The sequence below is a fragment of the Diospyros lotus genome, chromosome 13 (genome assembly GCF_014633365.1).
Source record: "Diospyros lotus cultivar Yz01 chromosome 13, ASM1463336v1, whole genome shotgun sequence".
Classification (NCBI taxonomy): Eukaryota; Viridiplantae; Streptophyta; class Magnoliopsida; order Ericales; family Ebenaceae; genus Diospyros; species Diospyros lotus.
The window spans coordinates 37,041,064-37,068,458 of record NC_068350.1 but is presented as its reverse complement, the minus strand read 5'-3'; the positions used below and the strand labels follow the sequence as shown (position 1 = coordinate 37,068,458).

The following is a 27,395-nucleotide window of genomic DNA, read 5'->3' as shown; positions in this document are numbered from 1 at the left end:
TAAAACGTTACTTCTTTACAAATAATAGGCCTTTTTTCTTGAGCCACTTTTACTATTCGTTAGCTAAGCATGTGGCTATTTCATCAAGAGTTGCGACCAAGGTTGTTAAAATCGAGATTTTAAGTGAGATCGAAGGAGCATCCACAAGATCAGATCGTAAAATCGTAAGATTTTAAAGATAATTAAAAATACCTTTTAATTTAGGTAAATATATGTTTATAATAATATAATTTTATAAAAAAATGAATTAATACACAACTAAGAAATATATATATATATACACAATATATATTATATATGTATAAAATGAATATATATATATATTAATACTCAAATTGAGAAGAAAGAAATATATGTATATATACAATATATTATATATATATATATATCAATACACAACCAAGAAAATGAGAACGTCTATGATGATGAGAGAACCAATTTGAGAACGTCAATGACGATGAGAGTGCGAGTGCGTGCAACTGTGAGAGAAGTTGAGAATGCCGAGATTCCAAGATGATGTGCGACTGAGCACCAAGCAACCGAGAAGCAAGCAGACGACGACCATGAGCACCGAGCAACCGCGCGACGAGGGAGAACGGTGGCAGAGAATGGCGGAAGCCCTCGATTTTGTGTTGTGTTTGTGCCTACTGTGTGTGTGTGAAGCTCTCAATTTTAACTGATTAGTCAATTTGGTCACTTATTGGAAGCTCTCAATTCTGTCTCTAAGCTTCCAGCAAGTCAAAATTACACTCGCTGAAATTGCGAGTTGAGTGATTTTATCGAGTTAACTCGCGATTCAATGTGATTTTACCCCAATTCCAATTTTGCATGCGAGTTAAATCGTTTTTAGGTCTCCGGCACATAAAATTGTACGCATTGAATTGTGATTTTAACAACAATAGTTGCGACTTTGAACATACAAACTTCACAGTCCATTTTATCTAAAGAAGTGATCACCCTAAAAGTTTGTTAGAGAATGGTTTCCTTTTCATTTCAAGTTGTAGGTTTGCACCTTTTACAGTTAGTCCTGGAAGTGATGAAACTGTTTCCATTATGGGCAGTCACATTCAGAAAAAGATGTTTGTTGAAGTGGGAAAAGGTGAAACATCTCCCTCTTTCGTTCAAATGTTGGAATCACTGTTGGCCAAGGGCGAGTTTTTAGCATTTGCTCCAGATACAACGGAAACAAAAATGATGATCGACACATTGTCAATGAAATTTCCTTTACTAAAGGTACATACTGGACTATTGCGTTTTTATACTACTTATTCACTTCCGTTTTTCTTCAAAGTGTTAGAAAATAGGTACCTATAATTTATTGAACTGACAGTCATGTCTTTGATCACATGCAATATATGATTAGAAGCATATTAGTTGGTGTAAGAACGTTAATTTTCTTTTCTTTTTTGTTTGTTCTCATGTGTTCTTTTGGGGCAACTAATCAATTATATGTTTGTTCTTAGGTTTCAACCTAGTGAAAAATGAGCTTTCCATACTCTTCTTTTTCATTCATAGTACATCTTCTCTGATTGTTCCTCCCCCCCCCGATTTTTTTGTTCTCAGTCTTTCCTCACTGGTCTTCAATCTGAATGGATTAAAACACATCAGTGTAAAATTATTTCTGTTATTATAAATGCATGTTTTTTGTACTAAAAGAAACTAGATTCTTCTGGTCTTGATTGTGACTTGGTTTTCATGTTTGCAGATGGTTAGTAGAATTTACAAAGATGAGTCAGAGCTCGAAACCTACATACGTTCAGATTCTTATGGTGTTTGCTATGAAATTGAGTGAGTTATTTTATTCTTTTTCTGCATTACCTTATTCTTTTTAGCTTAGATGGCTTAACTTATGATGGAATAATAGCAAGGAAATCAAATTTTGTCATCAAGACAGTAGTTTCATTATTTGATTGACTTTATGTTTTGATTTGGACATGTTGAATTTTAGGATTTCCAATTATAAACCAATGTTGGAATGTTGATCAATCAATTACAAGCTATTCATATCTCTGTGTGTACATATATATGCATACATAAATATATATGTTTTGTCCCCTTCCTTTCTTCCCTGAGATTTTTAAATGAATCTAGACCTTTTGCAATTATTCTTCTTACTATTGCAAGTTTCATAAAAACTCCCTTTTACATGATTGGTACATGAATCTATACACTCAAAACATTTACTTTGTGTGATCACAGACCGGATTCTTAATTTACATAAGTTTGGTTGTGCATGGCTATATATCACTTTTCTTGAAGTGTGTTGGGGTTTTAAATTTATATTGCCTTAATACTTTTTGTGTTTTTGCTGTTAATCTGACTGCTATTCGTAAATGGTTGAGCAAAAAGTGGAGGAAAACAAGTAAGTCAATGTGGTTGTATATGAGAAATGGCGTCATGTTTTGTGTTTGTTGTCCAAAAGAAGGAAGGATGAAAAGATTTTATAGTTGGTTTTTACTTTGGCTCTATGTGAAAAAGGTGCTTTCTATAAGATCTAGTTCCTTGGGCAACTAGACTAGATTGGGAATGACATGAGTTGCTTTTTGATATGGACTGATATGTTGATATGGACATGGGTTTGGACACATGGCGGAATAGAACTAAAATAATCATTTTCTTTGTTATGCAAAGGAAGGATATGTTAACTAAGTATTTGGCATTGGACACACCACTTGGCATCTATAATTTGTAATTTTATTTGTCCACAAGTCATCACTGAACATGTTAGATGGCGTGACAATCATCTATTTTGATGTCTCATGTCTTATGGATATGGACATGACCTGTATTTTAGCATAGTGCTCCATAGATTCTGGATAGCTGCCTTGCAGACTGATATTCCTTGAAAACCTTTTTGGAGGGAGAAGGTACATACTCTCATATACTTTCCGCTTTCCTCTTTTATCATGAATTTACCAGACTATAGTGGGGTGTGGTTAACACTCCTAGACGGAAATAAGAGCACCTGGAAAGAGATGATATATAAACTCTCTGCTAGCAGTTCTTGGCTGTGAGATGATGCAGGTAATAAAGCTGCATGAGAATTACAAATATAATGCTGCTACATACCAAGCTGAAGTAGCATAAATTCCAAATGTGTCGTTACTTTGAGCATGCCTGATATTCATGTGCTTCCATTTGCTGACCTATCATAATAGCAAAGCTTGAAATTGTTGATTCCAGATGTGTTTGTCACATATGATTTCTATTATGATAATATAAGGAGGCAATTTGAATCTTCCTAATGTAGAAGAACTAACACACTTATTTCTGGGTCATTGAGCACCGAAGGATGCGAACGTTTCTTGTCTGATTCCCAACTGCATCACCTTAGCTTAGAAGGATGTTGAAAGCTCTCTCCTCTTTATGCAGGGATTGTTCAAAACCCAAAATTAAAGGAGCAATAATATTTCATGGTCAAGGTCCTGTGTTATATGATTATAGCATCCGCCTCAACCACTCATGGGCTTTCTCAGGATTTCCAGATGTTCATACCATCATGGATGTGAATGGTCCTTATCTCAACGACTTGGAATTGGGTGTTAACACTGTGCCAATACTTCAGTACAGCTTCAGTGGATTTTTCACGGTATGATATTATTGTTCACTTTTCACTATTTTACCCAACTATATCTGTTTCCTTTAGGTAATGCATAAAGTGGTTTTTGTACGCTAATGTTTTTTAAGTAATTCAGTTGTAATATTTTCCATTCTAACAGTTGACATTTTATAGCTCCTTTCACATTTTTATTAACACATAGGATGAATAGAGTCGGTTACAGCAGCAAGTTTCTAAATTTTATCTCAGCCATTAAATTTTTGGAAGTTGGTTCCAAAAATATTTTGATCCAATTGTCAATGAAGTACTTATATGTCACGACCCAAGGGGTAATTAGAAGGGCAATAATGTAATTAGTTATCTTAGTTTGTTAGGAGCTATTCTGTTATTTTGTTACAAGACATGGGCTGTTATTCTAGATGTTTCTTTCATTTGAATAGCCTATAAATAGACTATAGTATGTAGAGAAGAGATGCTTGAATGGAATTGAATGAATTCTAATTCTCTCTCTACAATTTCTCTCTTTCCCTCCCCCCCTCTCTCTCGTTCTCCACTATTCCATCCCTTCTCTCCCTAATTCTATTCAATCTCTCTCTTCGAATTTTGCTCTCTCTCTTGTGAACTCTTCTCACTTCCCTTTCTAACCTTAAACAAATCCTAGGGTTGTGACAATTTGGTATCAGAGTCGTCGTTCTACGGCTGTGGTTTGTGCAATTTTGGTAGTCGATTCTGACGATTCTCGGCGGAATTGCTTGAGCAGAGCAGCTGGTCGTTTTCTGGAAGCTAATCGTAGATTGACGAATTTTGGAAGTGTAACAGGCTAGCGATTAATGAAAGCTGGATTTGGAATTGTGAGTTGGTTTCAAAAGTTGCGCATCTTGTCTAGCGAATTCAAGTAGTAGTGTCGGGGCGAGTTAGGTGGCTGGTCCATAGTGATCGGTTGCAGTGATTTCCAGTGAAAGGAGGTTTAGGCAATAATCAGAGTTCGCAGACGAGAAGACGAGGTAGGGGCAACGCAGACGAGGAAGGTGTCGCAACCATTATCAAACGCAACTAGTGAGTAGGCAGAACCAGAGGAGGAAGACGCGGTTCTCTCAATTCTGATTAGAGTGAGGCACAAAGTTAGGCTAGGAAGTTGGTCGAACAACAATTTAGACGGAGCTTAAGGCATCGAAAAGAAGCAGATTGGAGCGATCAAAGCCTACTGCTATCGTAATTCTATTCTGAGGACTTGTCGATCAAGGTGAACTCAGGGAGTTGATGGTCCTCCAGGCCGTGGTTGGTGATTGGGTGAGGAGGAGGAGTCAACGGGGAGGTGATTGTGAATCCACATCGATCGCAAGCAGAGCCAATCTAGACCATCCAGGCAAACTTAAGGAGCGACCTCGGAACCGGTGATCCTCGGCCAGTCGTTAGGATTGCAGTGAGTAAGGAGTCCGTCAAAGGTGGTGACGTGGACAGCCAGAGGGTTGCGACTGTCTAAGGCGAGTGTGAGTCCGTTGGAGGTGAAGCGGACGACCTAGACTAGAAGACTAGTCCGACCAGACCAATAAGCTTCTTATAGACGCGGCTGTGGTGTTGCAGTTTTGATCAAGAATTCCGACCGGAGTTCTGTGGGGCGTTGCTACTTTGATCGAAAGGCACTGTGTGTGCTATGGTTGTGGTTGCCTTCCGACCCGTGCTGATGATTTTGGAATCCGAAGGTGATCCAGTGGCAGATGTGAAGCGGGTGAGCGTATCTTACATTTAATTCCGAAGGAGAAGCTGGAGATTGATTCTTGGCCGTGAATTCCAGTTCCATTAGCAGATCCTTGAGCCTCGGCTGTGGGTCATTTCGATTTAAAGGAAGAGGAGACAAATTGAGTCACAGGAGTCTTGGTTTAGATTGTGGAGGAAAAGTGGAAGTTGAACATAGGTAATAGGCATTTATAGAAACAAATTCACTGTTAAGGCTTTGGTGACTTTGGAAGCTGCGAGTAAGGCGGTCTAAATTGAAAGTAAAAGCAAGACAAGTGATTTCCATTGAACCAGACAGTGGGTGCGGTGACTTCCGGCCTGAATTCGAAAAATTGAAGCAATCGCATTGGAGTCGATTAATATTGGAGGCGAATTTGGAGCAACCAATTATAAATCAGTAAGCAATACCAGAAGGGGGAAGCTGTGGAAAAAAAAAAAGAATCAGAGGTGGATTTTGTTTGAGAAGCAGATTCTTCCAACTTATCTTGCCCGTTGATTGTTGGTGCTTTAGATAATGAGTAAGGGGAAGTAAGAGGTAGATTTCAGCTATGAATTTCGGTCAACTTGGTTCGTAAGGGACAACAAAGAAAAGAGGGTGCCTCAGTTATTGACTTGCATGAGGCGAGTACAGGAATTGTTAAAACATGTGAAATAGAAGAATGTATAGAACTCCTCCTCCTTGATCTTCGAAATGTACTATTTAGGAGATGTCGGCCATGGGAAGCAGTGCACACATGAAGCAAGTGGAGCCTCAATTGCAGTAGAAGAGTGCTGCATTTTCAGTTGGCTAGAAGCAACAAATAAGGGAAAAGAAGTTTGAGAATGAGATCAACCAATGGGACAAGAGAGCAAACAGTGGGGTACATGATACGAGCAAGGAATTTGGCCTTATGATATGCGGGAAGTTGCAAGAGTTTGCGATGATACTTATTAAGAAGTATCATTACAACTTTTCGGTGGAATACTTTGATGATTATCACGGAAGTTTTAACAAGGAAGAATTCCTTGGAGTGGAGCCGCCGAAGGAGAAGACAAGATTACAAACAACTGATTTACTGCTTACTCTAGACTTTGGGCAAAAAAAAGAAGCATTCTGATGGAGGCAGCAGGAACCAGAAGGATAACGACAATATTGGGAGTAATTTTGGTGGTGAAAAGCATATTCTTGAGGAAAATTATATTGATCAGGTTGATAGGGCAGCAGATCAAAAGGAGCTCATGGATCTTTTTGAAGGAGAAGTGCATGTAGAGAAATATCTTGACAAATACGGGGAAAAAGAAGCTATTGGATTACTTGCATGGAATCAAGAGGAACTAACTGAAAATTCAGTCAATATTAAGGAAGTTGTTGTTAGAATCAAAGCCAATTTATCAATGGTAACTCAGGATTCGGAACATGAAAGTAGATTGGATGAGGAGATCTGTATAGATTACACTTTACAAGAGCTAGAAGCTGATAAATCGGGTTTGGGCAAGGATATTGTTTTATTAGATAATTGGGCTACAAATCATGTCCGGAAAGGCGGCCAGGATGAAGGCCTTATGGAAGCCACTGAGGAGCTATTGGCTGGTACTGAAATCACAACGGCCCCTAATTCCAATGCTCACAGACAACATTAGTCTGAGCACCCAAGGCAAGTCTACAATTCTTCATTGCTATATTTTCAGGATGTTGTTAATATTTTTGCAACAGAGCTTGGCCATGGGTTGAATGGGAATACAGTAAAGGCAACTATGGTTGTAGGTCCGTTATCCATCCTTGTATTGGACAGGGAGACCGATTTTGGTCGGCTAGCTATTGCAGAAGGTGGGGGCATTGAACTTGAACTCAATCAGATTTCTTCAATTGAAGTTCTAGGCCAAAGTATGCCTAGGATGGATCTTGAAAACCTAAGAATGAAGAAGAAGAGGGCTAAAAGGCGCAAGCAAGAAAGAAGAATGAAATGGATTGAGAAAGCGGAGGCATCTTGAAAACCTAAGAATGAAGAAGAAGAGGGCTAAAAGGCGCAAGCAAGAAAGAAGAATGAAACGGATTGAGAAAGCGGGTATTGGATGAAATGCAATGAATAGTTGCTGCAAGTTCTTGGGGACAAGAAAGCAAGAAAAATTAGATAGAGAATGCGAGAATTGGATGAATAAGAATGGCTCAACATAATAAGTTTCTTAGGGACAAGAAACCTTTCAGGGAGGGGATTGTCACGACCCAAAGGTAATTAGAAGGGCAATAATGTAATTAGTTACTTTAGTTTGTTAGGAGCTATTTCTGTTATTTTGTTACAGCACATGGGCTGTTATTCTAGATGTTTCTTTTAGTTGTATAGCCTATAAATAGGCTATAGTATGTAGAGAAGGGATGCTTGAATTGAATTGAATGAATTCTAATTCTCTCTCTACAATTTCTCTCTCTTTCCCTCCCCCCCTTCTCTCTCTCTCTCTCTCTCTCTCTCTCTCTCGTTCTCCACTGTTCCATCTCTTCTCTCCCTAATTCTATTCAATCTCTCCCTCTGAATTCTGCTCTCTCTCCCCATGAACTCTTCTCACTTCCCTTTCTAACCTTAATCAAATCCTAGGGTTGTGACATTATACTATAGAAAAGAAGCCTACTGTTGCAATGCTTCCATTATTGTGGAATATGTGGAGGGTTAAATGTATGTGTCGTTATCCTGCAAGCAGAGAATATGGAGCTATTCTTTGGTTTGAATGCTAACTTGTGGTTTCTAGTTGCAATAGAAAAACTTTTTACCATTATTCCATGGACATTCTTGAAGTACTGATATTGCAGTCATGTTAATTAAGACTTGAAAAGTTGATGATATGATTGAATCTTTTATGCCTATGATCTTTGCTAGAGATGGTACCCCTTATATGCCACATTCAGAGTGTGGGAGAAATTGTCTTATCTTTTTCTTTCCTTTATATATGTATCAGGGGTTGTAAAGGAAAGACAACGAAAAGGGGGAAAACTCTATGAAAGGGAGCAAAAGGAAAACCTATAAGACTACATATAATGAGATATCATTCAGGAATGCATGAAGAATCTAAGGAGAAGAAAATATCCTCACCCAGTTGCAAAAATAAATAAAGAAAAAATAGCAAATGGAAACATAAAAGTAATTATCTTAAGACAATGAGCGTCACTCTTTGTTTCAAAGGTTTTACCATTGTCCTCTTGGCAAATGTGCTGCATAACAAGAATAATTATCTTAAGGCAATGAGTGTCACTCTTTATTTTCAAAGGCTTTGCTATTATCCTCTTGGCAAATCTGCTGCATGCCACAAAAGAAGTGGTCATCTAGGTGATGGCTTACAAAGCCTAGGCTCAGGCACAAAAAAGATTCATCATTGCAGTTGAATATAACCCATTGAACAAAAAAAAAAAATAAAAGCAGATTTTGGATATGCTGGGACAGTTGCACCATCTGCCCCTTTTTAGATTAATACACGTAGAGATAGACCCAGGCTCAACCTGTCCAAACAGGAAAGTCCACCTTGGGAGGGCTTCCCGTACACACAATGCCCACAATGCCTTTCAACACAAGCGTGACATCATCAAGGGCATTGTAGATGGGGCTAATGGAGAAGGCTCCAGTTCTTGATAGACAATGAACTCATTAGGAGAAGTTTTGCATCTTATAGTGAAGGCAAAAGCCCAAATATTAATTTCTTGGACTGGCGAAGTTTTGGCGTGTAAATGTCTACCATGGCTATTTCCATACTCTTAGTTAGTGACCTGGATTACAAACCCAGATTTTGTGAAGGGTAAAAAATTGTAGGATCTAACCCCTCGGGGTAGCGTAGATGGTCCAACCACGCACATTCGGGATCTTGGTTACCACCAGGTTGCGTGTTCGAGTCTTTGGATCCTTGTGGCTATGTGCATTATCTGCGTCTATCCGGGGGGCTAGGGCCTGGGTTTTGCCCGGTTTCCGACCCAGTCTTACCCACTCTGCCTGTGTGCTTGTACGGGGCGGGGCCGGGGCATTATAGGGAGGGCGTGACGGTCTTGGCCAAAGGCCATTGTGTGCTGGGGACCCCTCGATTCCCCACGATAATTTTTTTTTTTTTTTTGTAGGATTTGTGATTTTGTTAGGCAAGCTATGGAGCTGAAGAGATGATTAAGTGGTAGAGTGGATTTTTTTTTTTTTTTGTCAAGAAAGATTTCATTTTTTCTGGTTTATAAAATGACTGGATATTTACATATTTGTTTACTTTAAAGTATCTTATTACTAGCAATAAAAATGGCACTGTAGTTCTCATTGTATAGATTTTTTTTTTTTTTTGGGGGGGAGAGGGGGGTTGGCGGGTGGGAAAGAAAAAGTCCTGCTAGGCCTGCAGCATTACTGTGATGACAACCTGAAATGTTTTGTGAACAGTGTGTCAACAGATCAAATCCAAGGCTGATTCAATTTATCAAACATCTTTTTAATCTCCCTCTTCTTAGATACACATAATATATGTGGCCTCTTCATCTCTAGACTTCTTTATGTAAAGGATTTCTTGATAGGCCAACATCCTTCACATTGTGCTTGTTACATGTTTGACCCTTTTGACCTTTGACTTAAATCTTGGGATAATGGACCTCTATATGTTGTTAATGAAAGCTCTTTATCTTTTGTGAAGAGATGAATTAAGGCCATTCGATGGCTGCTTATCATGGGCATCCTGCTTATTCATGAGGTTTGGTAACATCTTATTTTCAAGCTCTTTGGTGAATTATTACCTTTAGACAAACCTCATCCCTGGTAGCAATAGTAAGGTTGCTCCTTGGTAATGGAAGGTTATGGGTTTGAGTTGCGGACACAATTTCTTTGCAAAAAAGCAAGGGGAAGGATGTGTACAAATATAACCTTCCTCTGACCTTGGCGACCCTAGCAAAGCAAGGGCCTCATGCATTGGAAATGCCCTTTTAAACTAACCTTCTCTTGTCCTACTTGTCACGGGAATGATTGAAATAAGGGGGGCTCAATTATAATTAGCGATTGTTAGTTGATTGTAGAATAAAGCGGGAATGTTGGTTAGTTAGTTGGGCAGGTCGATTTCAAACTTTTGTAAATGAGGCAAGTGGCCTTTGGCGCCTAAGGGTGAGCGGGAGCAGTATATATAGCTCTAATGCCACCCTCCCAAATCATCTAGAGAATTATCAACACATTCATTCTCTCTCTCCCTCCGGTTCTTTTTGGTTCTTTCTAAATATCTCTAAATTAAGAGGAGTTATCGCCCATCAAAATCGGAATCTAACATTATGGTATCAGAGCAAATTTCGGGCCGCGATCTCATTGGAATTCACCATGGCCGACAGCACGCGTATGAAGCAAATGGAAGCTCAATTGCAGTAAGTCACTGTTGCAATGTCCGATATGCAGATACATATGGGTGGTCTGGAATCCTCCATGGAGGCAGTGGTGGAAAGAAGGATTGAAGGCACCATGGAAGAGGTAGTGGTGGAAAGAAGGATTGAAGGCACCATGGAACGATGAAAATACCAATGTTTGATGGGACAACCCCGAGGTGGTGGGTGCGTAGGTGTGGAAGGATGTTCAGTTTTTATGGGGTGTTGCAGCAGTGTGTAACTCTTGTAGCTGCTTACCTGAACGATGCAGGGGATGCATGGTTTCAAGGGTGGATTGGGACTAAAGAAGGCTGTTGGTGGGCGGAATTTGTGGAGGACCTCTGCGAGAGGTTCGGGGACTAAAATATGTTGGACATGGTTGAGGAGTTCAACAAGCTTTGACAGGAAGGAACGGTGCAGGCGTACCAATTGAAATTTTAGGAGCTTAAGTCCCTCATGCTCATTCTATACCCCCACCTGATCGAGGGATATTTTGTATCCAGTTTTGTGAGTGGGTTAGGCGAAGAATTGAGGCCTGCTGTCAAAATGCAGTAGCCTAGAACGGTTAAGCAAGCCGCGGAGTGTGCAAGGCTGCAGGAGTTAACGGTGGAGGCATTGATGAGGAAATAGAGAGGGCAAATGAGGGCCCTAAATGTGGGAATGGCTTCGATGGGAAGCAGAGGGGTAGGGAGAGAAGGAAGTAAGATGATCCAAGGGAACACAGGCGGGGACAATCCTCTGCCTTAACCCCTATGCCCTTAAATAGTGGAAGGTTTGCGGAATAAAGGGGGAGAGTAGGATTTTGCTTCCGTTGTAGGGATTGGTATGCCCCCGGACATTAGTGTAGAAGGCAACTCATAGTATTAGAAAAAGATGAAGAGATGGAGGAACAAGAGGAAGGAATGCTTCCCCAAGGTAGTGAAGAGGGGGAAGAAAGCGTAGAGATATCCCTCCATGCCCTCCGAGGACTTGCTAATAGCAAAATCATACGAGTGGAAGGGAAATGCAAGGACCACCTGCTAATGGTCTTAATAGGTAGTGGAAGCACTCATAGCTTCATTGATGAGGGAACGTCCAAGAGGTTAAAGTGTGAATTGACAGGGACTCACCCCCTGTCAGTAACGGTAGCCAACAACAATAAGGTGATGTGCCAATCTGCGTGTGAAGGGTTCTGTTGGGAGATGCATGGGGAGCCATTTGAAGTTGACCTAAGATTGCTAAAGTTAGGGGGTTATGATATAGTTCTAGGAGTGGACTAGATGAAGGGTGTGGGCCCTATTAGCTTTGACTTCAATACAATGGAAGTTACATTTGAAAAGGATGGTAGGAGAATGACCCTTATAGGGAGCCCTAAAACAGGAGTTTGCAAGATGATCGTCAGGAGGAAGTTACAGAAGGTCTTAAAGTCCAAATGGACTTAGGTGGCCCAACTGTTTTCAATTAAGGCAGTGGAACATGGAGAAGGGGATATAGAGCAGGTAGAAGCGGAGAATACTACCCAACCACAACAATGGTAGGTACACGAAGTAGACTCCCTTAATAAACTATTGCTTGAATTTAAGGACCTTTTTGATGAACCCCAATCACTGTCATCTTACAGACATTTTAACTATTCCATTGTTCTAAAACCAAACACCGAACCTATCAATATCCGAGCCTATAGATATCCCCCTAAACAGAAAGCAGAGATCGAGAACTTGATTAAAGATATGTTGGCAAGATTAGTTGTTCGGCCAAGTCAAAGTCCCTATTCCTTACCCATACTATTAGTCAAGAAAAAAGAGGGGAGCTGGTGCTTTTGCATAGATTACCGCTAGCTCAATTCCTAAACTATAAAAAATAAATTCCCTATTCCTATAATCGAAGACCACCTTGATGAGCTCAAACATGCTAAGGTATTCGCTAAATTGGACCTAAGATCAGGGTATCATCAGATTTAGATGAACCCTGATGATATCTCTAAAACAACCTTCTCTACCTTCTCTGCTCATCAAGGACATTACAAATTTTTGATAATGCCCTTCGGCTTAACCAATGCTCCGGCTACATTCTAGGCCTTAATGAATCACATATTTGAACCCTACCTCCATAAATTTGTGTTAGTGTTTTTTGATGATATTCTCATTTACAACCCTTCATTCTCACAACACCTAAACCTTCTAAAAACTTCCCTTGAGGTCCTGAGATTCAATCAACTCTTTATTAAAAAGTCTAAGTGTTCTTTTGCCCAGCCAAGGGTAGAATATTTGGGATATGTCATATCTAGTGCAGGAGTTAGCATTGATTCCAAAAAAATAGCTGCAATGTTATCATGGCCAAGGCTTACATCGATAAAGGCACTGAGAGGGTTCTTGGGCCTCACAGGCTACTACAGGAGGTTTGTAAGGGATTATGGAGCAATCAACATGCCCCTCACCAATTTGCTGAAGAAGGAAGGGTTCCAGTGGGATGAGAAAGCAAAAGAGGCAAAAGAGGCGTTTGGGAGGCTCAAGAAGGCAATGAGTGAAGCCCCTACCCTGGGGCTCCCTGACTTCTCAAAGCCTTTCACTCTGGAGATTGACGCTAGCAACACTGGGATAGGAGCAATGCTATCCCAGGAGGCGAGACCCCCTAGCTTTTATTAGCCAAGCTTTGAGCCCTGCCCTAGGCATCAAGGGCTTAGTGTCTATGACAAGGAGCTGATGGCGGTATTAATTGCAGTTGATAAATGGCGTCACTACTTGGAGGGTGGACAATTCATCATCAAAATAGATCATGAGAGCCTCAAATTTCTCTTACGACAGAGGCTACACATGCATCTGAAAAAAAAAGGGGATGGCAAGATTAACTACATTATCCAATACCGAAAGGGAAAGGAGAACAAGGCAGCGGATGCACTGTCCAGATGTACTGAAGAAGTAGTAGTGACCTCCATCACAGCAGTTGTTCTTGACTGGTATCAGGAGTTTAGTGATAGCTATGCACGGGATGCATGGGCTAAGGGAATAATGGAGCAACTTACCTTAAACCCCACCTCAAGACCTAGGTTCACCCTAAAGAATGGGGTACTGAGATATCAAGGAAAGCTGGTAATGGGAGATCATGAGGAGTTAAAAGGCAAGATTTTGGACTGCATGGCTTTCCACTTGGAGGCCATTTCGGAGTTCAGGGTACTTATGAGAGGGTAAGACAGATGTTCTTCTGGCCTAAGCTAATGGAGTTTGTGTTGAAATGTGATACATGCAGGAGGTGTAAGAACGAAACAATAGCCAAACCTGGCTACTCCAATCACTTCCCATTCCCACCCAAACATGGACTAATATTTCCATGGACTTTGTGGAGGGATTACCAAAGTCCGAAGGCTGGGATTGCATATTAGTGGTAGTTGACAGATTCACTAAATTTTCCCATTTCATTGGCCTAACTCACCCTTTCACAGCTCAGGAGGTGGCCCACCTCTTCCTCATAGAGTGGTGCAACTACATGGCATTCCCCAATCCATAGTCTTAGATAGGGACAAAATCTTTACCAGCCTTTTCTAGAAAGAGCTGTTCAAGAGTTTGGGAGCTAAGTTACATATGACCTCAGCATATCACCCAGAATCAGATGGCCAGACTGAACGGGTGAACCAATGTCTAGAAAAGTACTTGAGATGCCTATGTTTCCTACAGTCTAAGGGATGGCATCACTGGCTATCCTTAGCCCAGTGGTGGTACAATTCTTGCCACCACAGTGCCATCAAGATGACCTCATTCAAGGCCTTATATGGGTATAAACCTCCTCTACTGCCGGCAATAGCAGGGGAAGTAACAGTGGAGACAATGTAATCCTATTTGCAGCAAAGGCAACAAGTGCTGCGGATGTTGCAGAAGGAATTGACCAATGCTCAGAATCGCACAAAGCAATTTGTTAATCGAAAGAGGATTGACCGAGAGTTTGAAGTAGGAGATATGGTCTATCTAAAGTTCAAAAAGGCCCACATGCAGACCTTGGCTCCAGGTCAGCGCTCCAAATTGAGTTCAAAATACTTTGGCCCTTATCCTATTGTAGCAAGGATAGGCAAGGTAGCATACAAACTGCAGCTACCCTCGGAGTCCCAAGTACATCCCGTGTTCCATGTCTCTCTACTGAAAAAGTCTACGGGGGCTTATGTAGCCAGCACGACCCTACCAACCCTCCTAATCAATCCTACAGAGGATCCGAAGCCTGTGGCTATTGTGGGTAGGCAGATCATACATCGACATAGGGCTCCGTTGATGCAAGCCCTGGTCTGGTGGTCCAATCTCCATTCGGAGAATAACACTTGGGAGTACCTTCCCAACTTAATCAGTTTCCAAAGGTGGTTGGCCTACTGTGAACTTCTTGAGGACAAGAAGTTGTTGAAGGAGAGGTTAGTTGTCACATGAATGATTGAAATAAGGGGGGCTCAATTGTAATTAGCGATTGTTAGTTGATTGTAGAATAAAGTGGGAATGTTGGTTAGTTAGTTAGGCAGGTTGATTTCAAACTTTTGTAAATGAGGCAAGTGGCCTTTGGCGCCTAAGAGTGAGCAGTAGTATATATAGCTCTAGTGCCACCCTCCCAAATCATCTAGAGAATTATCAATACATTCATTCTCTCTCTCCCGCCAGTTCTCTCTCTCTCTCCCTCTGATTCTTTTTGGTTCTTTATAAATATCTCTAAATTCCTCTCCGGTTAAGAGGAATTATCGCCTGTCAGAATTGGAATCTGACACTACTGTACCACATTGATAGGATTACAGAACACTGATTAGTGATTACCTGAATGAACGTGTCTCCAAAGGTTAGCAAAAGGATATCTTTATAACTAGCATATGCTTTCTGGGTAACCTACATACTAACTTTTCTAGCCATGCTTTTCTGGTTCCTGTATACCAATGTGAACTCCCTGTGCTGTTGTCACTCAGCAAACCCATACTGCTAACAGATGCTGGATCTTTTGAATGTCAGTACCAATCATTACTGGGCAGCTTCAAAGGGATTTATGTCCTAGGCTTTGGGTCCCAAATCTGGTTTAATGGGGTTTATAGTTATCCTGATTTAATCCCATACTGCTAACAGATGTGGCCATAAGGTTGCTCTGGTACTGGTTGAGAAATTGTACAGAGAAGGAAACTAGGCTCTGGACTGCCTACAAGTGGATTTTGTGGTTGGTTTTGGCAGCAGAAATTTGCTAGGCTTAGTGTTAAAGCAAGCAAACTTCTAGGGTTTCTAGATGGACTTTGACTTCTAGAAGTTGGAAGTTATAGACTTGTTGGAATAGTTTTATTGGAAGTTTTGGATCAACAATTATCTTAGATTTTAGTGTTTCACGTTAATGCCTAATAGGTACAGGAAGAGTTAGGGTTGGCTTGGAAGTGATCAAGTATGCTTTTGGGGCTGAAAAAGAGTATCTTTAAGAATATGAACTCTTACCTGAGAACAGTGATATCTTGGAAGACTAGAAATAGAGAAGACTAGGAATTGTCGCCTAGTGTTGCTTAGGAAAAGAAAGAATGCATAAAGCATCACATGAAACCCCAAAGGTTTTCATAATTTCCTAAAAATCAATTCTATAGTGGTGAGAATAAAAATAATAATATAAATAATAAAGTTAATCCTCCATCTATAATCTTAATCTTTTAGATGAGATGGTAGTTAACAATTTAACATGGTATCTGGTAGACAAATGTCCTAACCTCACTGCTAACCCAATATTTAAATTGTTGTATGTGTTTGGACCAATTATGTAGTGAAGTCTGGCCATATGTTAGTGGGCATGTTGAGAATAAAAATGATAATATAAATGAGAGTTAACCCTCTATCATTGAGCTTAAGCCTTTAGATGAGTTGGTAGTTAATAACTAAACACACAAAACAGAAGAATTGCTATAGGCATGGTTAAGGAGGATGTCTTAAAACTGGTTCTAAGGCCCAAGCATTGATTTGGGATGTTTTGGATGAAGAAGAGCTTCTCCCAGAAGCTTTGTTGGATTTAGTTTTTATGTTTTATGCATTAGGGTATTTTTGTCATTCTGTATGCTGTTCCCTAAAGTCTTTTATTAACTCAAAAAATCAATTCTGTAGGTTTTATTTATGGGTTTTTCGTACTTTTACTATTAGTAATTTCAGTTTTTGTTTAGTTTTCCTACCCCTAGTATGAATGGGATTACTAGAACTCTTAACTAAAAATACCATTGTAGCATCTCCTTTTTCATTGGTGAATGGAACAATTACTGCAGTTTTCTTTAAGATATGTGTTTTTTTTTTGAATGGTGTGATGCAATTCTAACCCTAGGTGTGATGCCTAGAAGATATTTGTCTCTTTCCTAATCTTTCAATTTCAGATTCTTATTTTCGTAACCCTACTTCCTGACCTGTTTCCAACCCCAAAATTTCATCTTTATAGCCATATTTTACCTCTAGATTGCTCACCAACCCATTATGTATCTAAACCCCAGCCTTTTCTAGAAATTTCCCTAGCCTTCCAACTCTAAATAAGCCTCTGATCAGTCTGTATTTTCATAATACGAGATCTGTTCTACATCATGTAGGCTACCAGTTTTAGTTCTACTCCTACTGTGAATACAGATTTATGAAATTAAGAAATTTGACCAGGGCTTGGCTAGGCCTTTCCCGCACAATGTCAACACTGTCAAGGGCATTAAAGTGTATTTAGAGGCAAACCAGAGGGTCTTCTTGGCAGAGTCGGGTTAAAAGGATGGCTTTGGTGGCCACGGTCTACCACATTTGGGTTGCTAGAAATCAGAGCATTTTTGAGAATGTAAAGCCTTGTAGTGAGAGTATTTCATATAGGATTAAAACCTTTTTATATAAAGTTATGTTTTCTTTGTATCCCCATGTTTTGATCCAGTATGAGACTCTTCTTCAGGGGCTTTAGTTTTGTTGCCTCTGTCATCCTAGGTATACCCAGTGTATATTGTACATTTTGATTTTTATACATATTTACATTTGATAAAAAAAAATAAAAGAAATTTGACCATCTAGAATATAGTATCCAAAACATCAATGTTTATCCCATAACCTGATAAATAGGGCCAGGTCCCAAAATTGATAATATTACACACATTATTGACCTGAATATCTTGTAAAAGGCTATAAACACAATTACATAAGACAATTTGTTCCAATTGAATTTCATAGTTTCCTTATTTTCTCATTCCTTACTCTGCATGAACACAATTACATAAGACAATTTGTTCCAATTGAATTTCATAGTTTCCTTATTTTCTCATTCCTTACTCTGCATGGACAAGTTTTATTCTTTTAAATTTGGATCTTCCCCATTGATCACTCCTGGGCTTTCACAACTTGTATTATGAAGACTTACATTCTCTTGCACCTTAGTTTTGTGAATTTGTGGTGTTTGTTTTTCCCCCCACCTCATATTTATTTGTTTGTTTTAATTCTTATTGCAGCTTCAACAAGTTGTGGATTCTTTCATAATATATGCTTCTCAGCAACCTGTCAACAAGTTAGGCACAGAAGATACTGGGTCACCTTTTGGGCTTTCATTTGATGAACCTTCCAAGTTGGAGATGCCATGGACACAGTTCAACCCTTCAAACATAAGGCTTGCACCCTTCCCAACTCGTGAATATACGGATGATGAGTTCCAGTCTATTGTGAAGGAAGTCATGGGAGTGCTGTATGAATCTATTTTCTTTCTTAAGTTCCCGCCCTCCTGGTCCCCCAAAAAATAAAAAATTAATCAAGATGTGATCTATCTAGATGCTGTCTTCGATCCACTAGTTTAGTATTTTCAGTTGACAAGCTGTTATTTAACTTGGGATTTGGATGAACAGTTACCTGCTGGGATTTCTCTATCCAGTGTCTCGCCTAATCAGCTATTCTGTGTTTGAGAAGGTTTGGAAATTATTATTAACATGAATAAATCAAGGATTCTTGATGTCCTAACTGTCTTCAGAGATGATGTACTTTTTGGTTCTTGCAATTTCAGCACAGAGTCGTCCTTGTTTGTAGAAACACATGCTCTGAGAAAATTGTTAATTTCTAATACTTCAGGAACAGAAGATAAAAGAAGGTCTCTACATGATGGGTCTGAAAGATGAGATATTCTATCTTTCTTGGTTTATCACTTATGCTTTCCAGGTACAAAGCCTCCACAATTTGAGTAGATTGACACAATTGAATGCCTTTCTTGTACGAACAAAGATAGCTTGTCCTTTCACATTATGTTTTTTTTGTTTATTTGTCTCTACCAAATCCAAATTGGTTTGTAGAAATGAGATTGTGCTAATTTGCTTTTATTTAGGGTTTAAGTTTCATGGAAATGAGTTGAAAAAATGGTAATGCTGTTCTTTGTTGTTGGTACTCAAATTACTCTTTTTGATTGTATAGAGGAGATTAGTGCTTAAAAGTTTAAGATGATGTCATGCATTCTTCTCTTTAGATCCAATGTCTTTGTGAATTCTCATTTTTATTTTTATGCCTTCATTTTCATGCAGTTTGCAATTTCTTCAGGGATCATCACCCTATTCACAATGACTACCCTTTTCCAGCATAGTGATAAGTCGGTGGTTTTCACATACTTTTTTCTGTTTGGCCTCAGTGCAATAATGCTTTCATTCTTGATATCTACATTCTTCAGAAGAGCAAAAACAGCTGTAGCTGTTGGTACCCTTTCTTTTCTGGGGGCCTTCTTCCCTTACTACACTGTCAATGATGAGTCTGGTCCTTTGTGAGTATTCATACTTTGTGAAGTTCTAATTCCTGCCAAGGGAAATTTCTTCATTTCTTTAACTCTTGTACCATACATCGTATTGTGACTTGCAGGGTACTAAAGGTCATTGCTTCCTTGCTTTCTCCAACGGCTTTTGCTTTAGGTACTGTTAACTTTGCTGACTACGAGCGTGCTCATGTTGGACTTCGTTGGAGCAACATATGGCAGGTAACTTATTTTCAGTGATTTTGCAGTCTGATAGATCTTCTTCTTCTTTTTAAATTTCAGTTATATGATTTCTGCAGGCATCGTCCGGAGTGAATTTTTTGGTCTGTCTCCTGATGATGTTGCTTGACACACTTTTGTACTGTTTGATTGGTCTCTACCTAGACAAGGTATAATTTAAGAACTTCATTTTCATTGATTTGTTTTCTTGATTTATTTGGATATAGGTGAATGTGTTTCCAGAGGTGGTTACATTTTGTATAGGTGAATGTGTTTTCTTGATTTATTTCATGTTTTAAATTTTCTTGTAGTGTTGAAGTTTGATTCCTGGGCTATGGTTACTGTTATACTGACCCCTTAGTTTGCAATTTTTGTAAGATCAGTTCATTTCCTTGGTTAAACAGATATATCTGTAAAACATACTTAGTTGGAAATGACAAGCAGATATTCTGTTTCTACATTTAAATCTATATTTTAGATTTTTGATGGTTTTTACAAATGTCAAGTGACAGCTTATTAGCTTATGCTCCGGGGTATTCTTATTTTATTTCTCTTTATCTTTCTGAAAGTGGTGCAGATTTTGTTTGTTCCCCCTCCCCCCCCCCCCCCCCCCCCACAACAACAAAGTTATTCTCCTTACAGTACCATTATCTGAGTTTTAGCAATTGCTTATTTGTCAGGTCCTTCCAAGGGAAAATGGTATTCGTCAACCTTGGAATTTTCTATTTCCCAAGTGCATTTGGAGAAGGAAAAGTACCACTGAACATTCTGCTTGCAGTTCTGATACAAACCCTGGGAACAATGATTTTCCTGGAAATGATCCTTTTGTACCTGCTGTTGAAGCAATGAGCTTGGAGATGAAGCAACAAGAGCTTGATGGCAGGTAGGATGCTAAACTTTTCTAGCCTCAATAACGTTCTTATTTTCTCACACATATATTATTGCCTTTCCAGATGCATCCAGATAAGGAATCTGCGGAAGGTGTACACTGCTAACAAAAGGAGGTGTTGTGCTGTGAAGTCCTTACAGCTTACCTTACATGAAAATCAGATTCTTGCCCTTCTAGGTGGGGTCTTCCTTCTATTTTTTATCCCTGCCCTATTGTTGCATGAAAGAGAAAAGAAAGAGAGAAGAAACTGGGAAACTATTCTAGTTCTTATTTATTAAGTCTATCCATTCTTGCACTTTAGGTCACAATTTATTTCTTTTCCTCTGTCTTCCATCTCCTTGTATAAATGAGCACAATTTTCCCACTTTTTGCGTAATCAATCCTGCTTTGTTACATACTTGCTAATTCTGTATTTGCTGACAATCTCTAATTATTGCTGGTAAAAAGTCGGAAGTGGTAAAAAGTCAGAAGTTTATTTATTTATTTATTTTTGCTGGGGGAAAAGGTTGAAAGTTTATTATTATCTTAAACCTATGATAAATGGCATTGCGCCTGTTCAACTGATTTAATGGTACTTGAAACTGCTGTGGACTGCTGTTGAACCTGCATGGGGAAAAAGGGCCAGCCAAGCAGCATATATCTCTACCTTATAAGATAGTTAAGGAGACAAATCAGCCTTCTTAGGAAAGTAAACTGAACTTATTATTGAAATAGCAGTATAATGAACGAGTCAGGAAGCTAAATAAAACACCAGAACAACAATCCTAAGACATAATCTCGCCAGGTGGGGTCAGATACATAAATTCTAAGCCTTCATGCATCTCTATCCATGGCTGTATCCTTTGTGCGGTCATTATTGCTTATGGCATATCTAAGGGTTCCCCACTAAGTCTTCACACCTCTGTGGGCTGTGTAACCGGCTGTGAATCTCAGGCCAAGGCTTAAAGATCACGAAGCCTAAAAGCCATTCATCTTATTCTAATTGAAAAGTCTCCAAAGTCAATAAAAGAAAGAAAACTAAATCACTAAACACTAATATCCTCAATGTTGAAATAATAGAAAATAAAATATCCTTAAATTGTGTCCAGTGATTTCCCCCAATCTTAGTCCCGCTCTAATCCTCTTGATCCAAATCACCTAAAAAAATGTTAGGTAGAGTGGTGAACTAATAGCCCAATGAGGGTTATCGTGCATAATAGATCAATATCCAAAATAATATATTTCATATGTATAGAATGAGAAAAAAATTTCGATTCCAAACATTCTCAAATATTCCCATTGCATGGGAACCATTATATAAATACAAATATCCAAGGGAACCATAACAATCCATGATCAAATCATCATCAACAATATATATCTCAATGAGCAGTATAGCCTTGGATCCATCATTGCATAAAGAGACTCAGTATCATACATGGGATCTACCCCTAGGTACGCCAATGGAACGACCAGACCATACAAATATACCAGTCTCTTGTCCTCTTGTTGAGAAATAAAACCTCGGTACCATATAAGTAGCTGAATTCCAGTTGCCAGAGTAACTGCTGGTCTTCTCCACAGTCCCACAACAATTTAAAATCATATGCCAACAACATCAATAAATCTTTTCACCTTTCTCAAATCCAGGTTCTTTATTTGTTTTCATAATCGTCACATTTTATATATCAAATAACAGAATTGAGAATATATGAATCATGTCAAAAAAACTTTTCAATCATGCATGAGAATAATCTTCAAAACATATACTATTGTAGACATAACTACTCACATGATTCCTGTTGAGAAATAATGCACAAAATATAGTCCTCAATGTGCTTAACTAAGCCGTCATATAATAATTTCATGTCATTTAAATTCTTCTCAGAATATAATCTATGGGTATTTTTGTACTTTTGCAAGATTTTAGGGCTTTTTTTTTTTATTTTCCAAACTCTTGGACCCTCTGTAATTTTTCAAAACTGCAAGGTCTTTCTGGCGTTTTCTTAAAATATATGGGTTTTTTGATTAGAGGGCTTAATGTGCAATTAAGAAAGCTCAAATTGTATCAGGTATACCCAAATTGGATCTTGGGTCACAATTGGGCATCCTGATACTGTGAAATCGAAATGGGCTAAAGTCCCTTTCTAATTTTTAGTCAATAGAAAAAGACAAGGGCTCAATTGCTTTGGTGCCCCTTCAGTCTCATTGTTGACCTAGTGATGGTCAAACAATGTTGATTGGCAGTTAATCGCGGTTGACAACTTTCATGGTGGCCAATGAGGGGTTTCATATGTTGCTGCTGTGAATAAAGAATGAAAGAATAGCGAAGGGAAGTATTTGTACCTCAGTTTGTTGCTGGCAAAGGATTTCTTTACACCTTTTGGTCTTCTTTGCTAACTCTTCTTCCTGCTTGGCTCTGTTGATGCTTCATTCTTTTTGCTTGAATCATCGAAAACCCCTAGTAACCTTCTGTGCCATCAGACTCTCACTACTGAATGATTTGATGATTTAATCATTTTCTAAACCTGGTATTTATAAGCCTCTTAGGGTTTATCCAAAGTCTCTGTGGTTTTGGAATCAATGATCCTTTTTGTTTCCAAATCTGATTTATCCTAATCCTTACCAAATTCTCTTCAATTAATCTTTACATCTGTTTTTTTATTTATCCTCAGTTTTACATCTTGATCATAATCCTTCTCAAACCCATACACAATTCGTTAATCTGATCTCCAACAGTTTCGACAGCCCTATCTTTTTTTGGATTTCCTTTTATTTATTTACTTATTTATTTTCCTGGATGTTACAAGTTTCTTTTGTCTTTCCCCTCCCCTCTTGCTAGAAATATCCTCCATTTCATCCACTCATTGAATAGGAGCTTTCTGGTCTTATTCTCATATGTCCAAATCATTCCTAATTGTGACTCTCGCATCTTACCTTCAATAGCTACTGCTGCAACCTTATTATGTGTGATTTCATTTCTTTATTTTGTCATTCTTAATTGGATGTCTCCCTAATACCTTGATATGTGGTTAGGCTCTCAGTTTCTGTTTCGGTTCCTGGTCTCCTCTTCATTATCGGGTTTCACTTCTCTCACACCATTTATCACACATATATCATAATGTTAAACTAAGATAACCTCAAGTATGAGTTTATCACAAAATCCTCATTTCATATACATCTCATGTGTAACTTTAATACATTCATATATCATTAGACATAGTTTAATGATTTATACTTGATTTTATACAATCTTTCAACCTTCTTCTAGCCCATGCAGGTCTTCTTTCCCATCCCTTGTATGGCTTGACATCTTAAAATGCAATGGCCGAGAAAACTTTCTCAGTAAGGCATACATGGCATGCACACACATGGTTAATGCTCAAACACACACAACATGGGGGCAACTTCTTTCAACACATTTTTACTTTTGGGGAACCCTATGTTCATGTTCACGCTCCATACTTGAGAACATTATTTTAATGTCCCAATGTCAGTTCACCTTTGACCTTCAACATGTTTCCCAACCAAGAGGGTTGTACCCCGTACCTGACAATGAGCCCATAGTGCAAGGGGATTCCAACTCACCCACTACAATATAGTCATCATATATAAGCTATATTACCATGAGCCCGCCTCTTCACGAACATCATACTCATTTCGTGCACTCATGCAATGCACTTCAAATCCTGTATTATGCTGCCACAGATTTTTCATGCACAAATCATTTAACATGCCATGCATAATAAACCATATAATGCATCTTACTTAGGTAACATTGATGGAGATTCAAGCCTTTCAATTTTTCCTTCTTTCCAGCAGAATTTCCTTCCATTCTCTTTCTTTTCTTTTCCTTTCTTTCCTTTCCTTTTCTCCTTTCCACATTGAGAGCTTCTTTCTCCACCTCATAGTGCTTTGAAATCAATTGGTTGAAGCCTATTTATAGCGGAGTTCAAGCCATGGAAGATGCTGTGATGTATCTTCTTTGGTTGCTGCCACCAAGCCTTTCTTGGCGGCACCCCCTTGTGTGACACCCATCTGCCTGTTTCGGCTGCAAGCAGGTGCAACATACTCCTTTCTAGAATATTCTTGCACATTCTTCCATCCTCTAGATTGTTGGAGATTGTCTAGGTAATTTGAAACTCCTTCAAATGCTTAATTAATCCATTAATCTCTTTAATTAACCCCTAACCCAACTTCCATAAATCTGATCCAAATTTAATAAATTTTATACCATTAGAATCCTCTTTTTATTCCTAAACAACAACAACATATCCAGCCTTTATCTCACTATATGGGGTCGGGTACATGAATTCTAGACTTTCATATATTTCTGTTTTTTGTCATATCTTTATTTAGATCCATACACTTCATATCAAACTTTAATGTCTCTCCCAAAATCTTCTTTGATCTGCCTCTATCTCTTTTTTTGACTAATTGTTCAATTTTATCAACTCTCATCACAGGAGCGTTTCTTGGTCTCCTTCTCACATGACCAAACCATCTTAGTCTAGTCTCTCTCATCTTAGTCTAAACATATAAAATTGCAGCTTCCTCTACATTGCAAATCCTTCTTCCACATGAAGGAACACCTCACGTTCATCTCCGATCCTTCCCAAATCAGGCTGCGGCTATGGTTTCTGGCCACCTCCAGCTTTGCTGCAGTAACCCTAGGATACATTCATTCTTAGCTTACTGTGAGAGGTGTACATACATGCACTTATATGCATGCATATCAATTGTTTTATTGCCACCTCATGATTTATCGGCCACCTCTTGCTTTCATTTATATTCCGAGCACATCTTTTATGTTACTGCTGTCATCTCAAAATCAATTAATTTCTTAATTGCTATAGGAACCCCTGCATATCACTTAAAATTATTAAGAATGCTACTTTAACTTCTTTCCACTAATCACCATGTCTCATGAACGTTGTGAGGGTATGGGGTGTTACAGAACACACGTTAGCTTTAGGGTGATATAAGTTGGTATTTTTGATAATTACTCATCAACTTTTGTCAAGATGGACAATGATATATATAAATTATTTGTCAAGCATATTCAGTATTATTAATCCCTTTTCAAAATTGTTGAAAAGTCAGTCACATACCCATTTTGGATAAGATATGCTTTTTATGTGATAATCATAGACTTCTATAAATATAAGTGAGAGTAAGCCATTTATCAGAAGCCAGAATGATGAAAAGGGTGTTCTCAATGCATGAGGGTTCCTGGTTTGTAAGGGTTGGGGAAGGGCTGTTTTTGTACACAACCTTACCTTACCATTGCTTTGCAAAGAGGCTGTTTTTTACAACTTTTGAACCCGCCACTTTTCATCACAAAAAGGAGCAACCTTACTGTTGCTACCTAGGAAACATTGCTTGTTTTACTAAATATCTTTGTAATGTACATTCAAGTTCTATCCTTTTTATATTTCTCTTTATTGTAATTATTGCCATGCTTTATTTTTAATTATTTATATGTGAAGGACATAATGGAGCTGGGAAAAGCACGACGATTTCAATGCTTGTTGGACTAATTCCTCCTACTTCTGGGGATGCTTTGGTCTTTGGGAGGAATATTTTAACTGACATGGTAATGTTAATTTTTAGAGGCTTGCTTCCTTTAAGCTTCTATACTTTCTCCTGCATGCAATTTTCTTATGCTCTTCTCTTTCTCTTGGTTGTTACCTGTTACTTTTGTGTTAGTGCTGTCTGCTGGCTAAGTTAGGAGAATTAACAGGGTTGTTGGTTGACTCTCCTAGATAGCATACCTGACACAGTTCAATGTTTGAAATGGGAACTTAGAAAGTCTGTTACATTCTCCGTACTCCCTAAGCTGGAAACAGAGAAAAAGGCTTACTATTGTTTGTTCCTTTTGTAGATAAATTGCCTTGAAGTGTTTGTGGCATTTGTAGGATATTAACTGGAGATTGTTACCACATTTCTGCAAGTGAGGACATACATACTGGAAGCTGCTTTACTTATATTGAGGTGCCTTGGGAGCTCTCTAGGAACGGTTCTAAAAATAATGTATTTTAGGTTTGTTGATTTGTTTGGGTCTTTGGGACAGTGATTAGTAGTTCAAATATTGTATTACTTATGATGATTAGAGGAAAAGAGCATGAAGTAGAATGCAATGGCATGAGAAAGTGCAAAAGCTTAGTATTGTGCGTATGTACTTGTGGGAGTTAGAATTATTAATTGGAATATATGGGATTGGATGCCATTTGTAATAAAGTGGTGGCACAGGCCTTCTTGAAAGATTGGTTAACAAACCTGATATTTTAGGAAGCAAAGATGGAAAAGTTTTGGGTGGAGGTGATAAGCAGTGTCTGGCTATAGGTTGGGTGCACTTGAGAGATGAAAGTACAATAGTATTGTGCAAATGGAGAAAGAAGATTGAAATTCATCTTTGCTGTGTGGAAGATATTTTAGATGGTGAGTGCAAGTCCATATGGTTCTTTGTAAGGAGTGTTTCAGAATTGAGTTGCATGAGGAGTAGTGGCCTTGCCTTTGTATGGGAGGTTCTTGGTGTTTCAAAGGGGACTTACATACCTTTTGTTTCCATAGAGTGGGTTGTTAGGTGTTTTCATCCCGTGCAATTGTCTTGACACTGGTACTTTCAGGATTGACCAACTCTTTCTGTCCTTGAGTATGGAAGAGCTTTTTCCAGATGTGCTTTAGTGCCCTCTTACTAGTATGGGCTCAGATTACTTCTCCTATAAACAACATGTGAAAATATATTCTTGTGAGAAAATAATTATTGTTGAAGGAATTAAGGCTTGTTGACATCTTTGTTTGTATTCTGTCTTTAGTTTGTATTCTGTTTTAGTGTTGGTTTTAGTTGTTTGTTTGATTAGAGCTTAGTTCATGTCTTGTAAGCTGTTATGTTGTAAGTGTTATTAAGAGGTTAAGCCTGTCATGTAAATAGGCTTAACCTCTCTGTTTCGAATACAATTTGGATGAGGCATTATTTCAGAATTCTTTTACTT

At 38.7% G+C, this 27,395-nt stretch overlaps 1 protein-coding gene across 5 annotated transcripts in view; it reads left to right on the top strand.

Annotated features, from left to right (window-relative positions):
• LOC127789237 (ABC transporter A family member 1) overlaps positions 1–27,395 on the top strand; it is a 115,646-nt gene that overhangs the window by 6,327 nt on the left and 81,924 nt on the right. For 3 of the 5 annotated variants that reach the window (XM_052318070.1, XM_052318068.1, XM_052318071.1), the window contains exons 3-14: positions 1,062–1,233; positions 1,706–1,788; positions 3,373–3,589; positions 18,043–18,272; positions 18,430–18,490; positions 18,650–18,736; positions 19,093–19,325; positions 19,421–19,535; positions 19,613–19,702; positions 20,213–20,415; positions 20,486–20,598; positions 25,890–25,996. In XM_052318070.1, coding sequence (XP_052174030.1) covers positions 1,062–1,233; positions 1,706–1,788; positions 3,373–3,589; positions 18,043–18,272; positions 18,430–18,490; positions 18,650–18,736; positions 19,093–19,325; positions 19,421–19,535; positions 19,613–19,702; positions 20,213–20,415; positions 20,486–20,598; positions 25,890–25,996 — 1,711 coding nt within the window. Of the gene's footprint in view, positions 1–1,061; positions 1,234–1,705; positions 1,789–2,919; positions 3,025–3,372; positions 3,590–18,042; positions 18,273–18,429; positions 18,491–18,649; positions 18,737–19,092; positions 19,326–19,420; positions 19,536–19,612; positions 19,703–20,212; positions 20,416–20,485; positions 20,599–25,889; positions 25,997–27,395 lie in introns of those variants that run through there. The other 2 variants (XM_052318072.1, XM_052318069.1) reach the window with 2 other exon arrangements.